The sequence below is a fragment of the Oratosquilla oratoria genome, chromosome 11 (assembly GCF_046742065.1).
Source record: "Oratosquilla oratoria isolate Oo_2021 chromosome 11, ASM4674206v1, whole genome shotgun sequence".
Taxonomy (NCBI): domain Eukaryota; kingdom Metazoa; phylum Arthropoda; class Malacostraca; order Stomatopoda; family Squillidae; genus Oratosquilla; species Oratosquilla oratoria.
In genome coordinates, this window is record NC_134787.1 from 27,324,728 (window position 1) to 27,327,227 (window position 2,500).

The 2,500-nt window shown below is 43.0% G+C and overlaps 1 protein-coding gene across 5 annotated transcripts in view; it reads right to left on the minus strand.

Moving 5' to 3' along the window:
- Positions 1 to 2,313: 2,313 nt before the first annotated feature.
- Positions 2,314 to 2,500, minus strand: part of Dscam4 (Down syndrome cell adhesion molecule 4) — a 219,568-nt gene continuing 219,381 nt past the window's right edge. For all 5 annotated transcript variants that reach the window (XM_076192527.1, XM_076192529.1, XM_076192528.1 and 2 more), the window contains exon 39: positions 2,314 to 2,500. This exon is cut by the window's right edge and continues 132 nt beyond it. In XM_076192527.1, the coding sequence (XP_076048642.1) occupies positions 2,338 to 2,500 (163 nt within the window). In that variant the 3' untranslated portion in view covers positions 2,314 to 2,337.

Sequence of the window (2,500 nt, forward strand, 5' to 3'; positions counted from 1 at the left end):
GGTTTGTTTTTATTCTTTGGCTGCAAGATTTGGCTAACACTAGCAGAGATACAGTAGGAGTATACCTACCTGAAGGTACCTTTACAGTTCTCTGCTGTTTGGTGTAGGAGAACCAGGGGGAAGGGGAGGGGGGAAGAATAGTCAAATGGCGGGTAGTGGCTAGTTTTGGCTCTCAGTAGTCCACAACTGTCTCATATCCATTACTAACACACCACTCCCGAGTCTCGCTATCACCTTCTCAAGACCACAGTTTTCTACGGGTGGTAATAGCTGTCCTAATTTTGTTGAATATTCTCTCTCTTTCCTTTCAATCTTCTATCAGTACCATCTTATAACACCGGTCTCCATTGAACTCAGTTTCATCACACTGTGAACACTTTTTCCAACACTGAACACCAACTTACAACAGCTACTGGATCCATATATAATAACAGCATTTTCAAGAGCCACTTTTATGCAACTTCCTCTCCTACTCTTCCGTTCTCTGTGGTTAATTTTCAACCAATCCACGTTTTCTATAAATTCCCTCTTTTTAGCTTCACTGTTTCTTCGATCCATATTATCCCCATTGCATATCACATAGATAGATAGTCTTGATGAACACAAATTTCTTGCTTCTCATCATAATAATCACATGACCTACTTATTAATAATGTTTGTTTTATATTACATTTGAGCTGAAACTCATTACCTTGAATTCGACACAACACAATCAGCAGACGAACGCATTCATGACGTCATGAGTAAACAATCATTGTTGTCTATCATCTGAGAACAATAATCAGTCATTATGTATCACTTCTAATACTTGTTTACGGCTTTCGGCTATATTCACTCTTTCTCTATTTAACAGCTACTGTCGTTTAAAATTACTTGTTTACAAAGCCTTCGTGTCTGTATGTGTGTGTGTGTATGTGTTTGTGTGTGTGGTTATGTAATAATGGTAATTATTGCCTTCGAGTTTCACGGTGACTGGGAACCCACAACCCCACAGTAGCAGTCAACGGTCCTTCCGTGTAACTCAATGGGAAGAAAAGTTGGACATCTGTAACTACTGTCTTAGTGTGAAACGGTTATTAACACCACCGACTGGGAGGAGGTGAAGAAGAGCAGTTCATAGGTGAAGAGGTGGAAAGATAGTAAAGGTTGACAGAGATCCTGGTCACAGTTCGATGACCGAATACCAGCCCCTCTGGGTTCCACCTCCAGATGGAGGTATGGGTGTCGATGAGATTTGGAAAGCGGCAGGTTCGCATTGTTGTTCCCTGCGTGCTTACATATGTATGTATGTATGTATGTATGTATGTATGTATGTATGTATGTATGTATGTATGTATGTATGTATGTATGTATGTATGTATGTATTTATGTATGTATATATGTATGTGTATGCATGTGTGTGTATGTTTGTATGCATGTATGTGTACAAAATATATGAATCTATGTATGTATATATATATATATATATATATATATACACATATATACAGTATATATATATATATACATGTATATATGCATTAGTAAATGTGTGTGTGTGTGTATGTGTGTGTGTGTGTGTGTGTGTGTATGTGTGTGTGGGGAGGGTTTGTGTGGGTGGGTGTGCGTATGTGTGCGTATGTGTGCGTGCATTGTGTGTGTTGTGTGCATATGTCTATGTACTGTACATCTTGGCCGGATGAAAGATCATATACAGACATCTATCCTCAGCTCCACAATGATATGCATATATTAAAAACCTTCATTGTATTGGTTCACACAAACCCACACGAGTCTAAGCTATGGCTGGTTGGTCTGTGAGGGAATCACACCATCTATTGTAAGTCAGTCCTAATCAAAATATTCGGTCGACATATTTTGATGTATTCACGCTCTGTGTCCTCTTTCTCCGTTTTGGCATATGATGTGCAATGACTTGGTCACAGCGTGGTCGCTCCCACGAAGAACGGAAACCTATCTCGAAGCGCTACACTCTTCTTCGGGAACACCTCACGTTGTCCACGTCATCGTCTCCTTTCTTTTGAACTCTTTTACTCTAAGGGGGGGGAGAATCCCCGTCAAGTCTGATATAAAGTTCGACACGAGTTTTCAACAGCTGTCTGTTGTGGCGGGGGGGAGGGAGGCAGTTGAGGAGGGGGGGGAAGTATCATGTGTGCGGGGGGATAACTGGTACACGTGAGAACAGGGGGGACATGTTATCTCATTACTGTGCCGCTCACAGAGCGCATCATCGTTACTCCTACCTAGCACATACAGCGCAGAAGACACCCCCGTCCCCCGTTCCCCGGCCCCCGGCCCCTACTTCCCCGCGTCCCCGGCACTCACTGGACCCCATTTTCACACATTAATCTGATAAGAGGTGTGACGAGAACGAACACCTCGGTAATACTTCTGGGGCATATTGTACCTCCCTCCCCCTCCTCCACCTCCTGCCGTCGACGAGGACGAAGTGGAGGCTGCCGTTCCACCACCACCTCCTCCTATTCCTCCTCCGACGGAT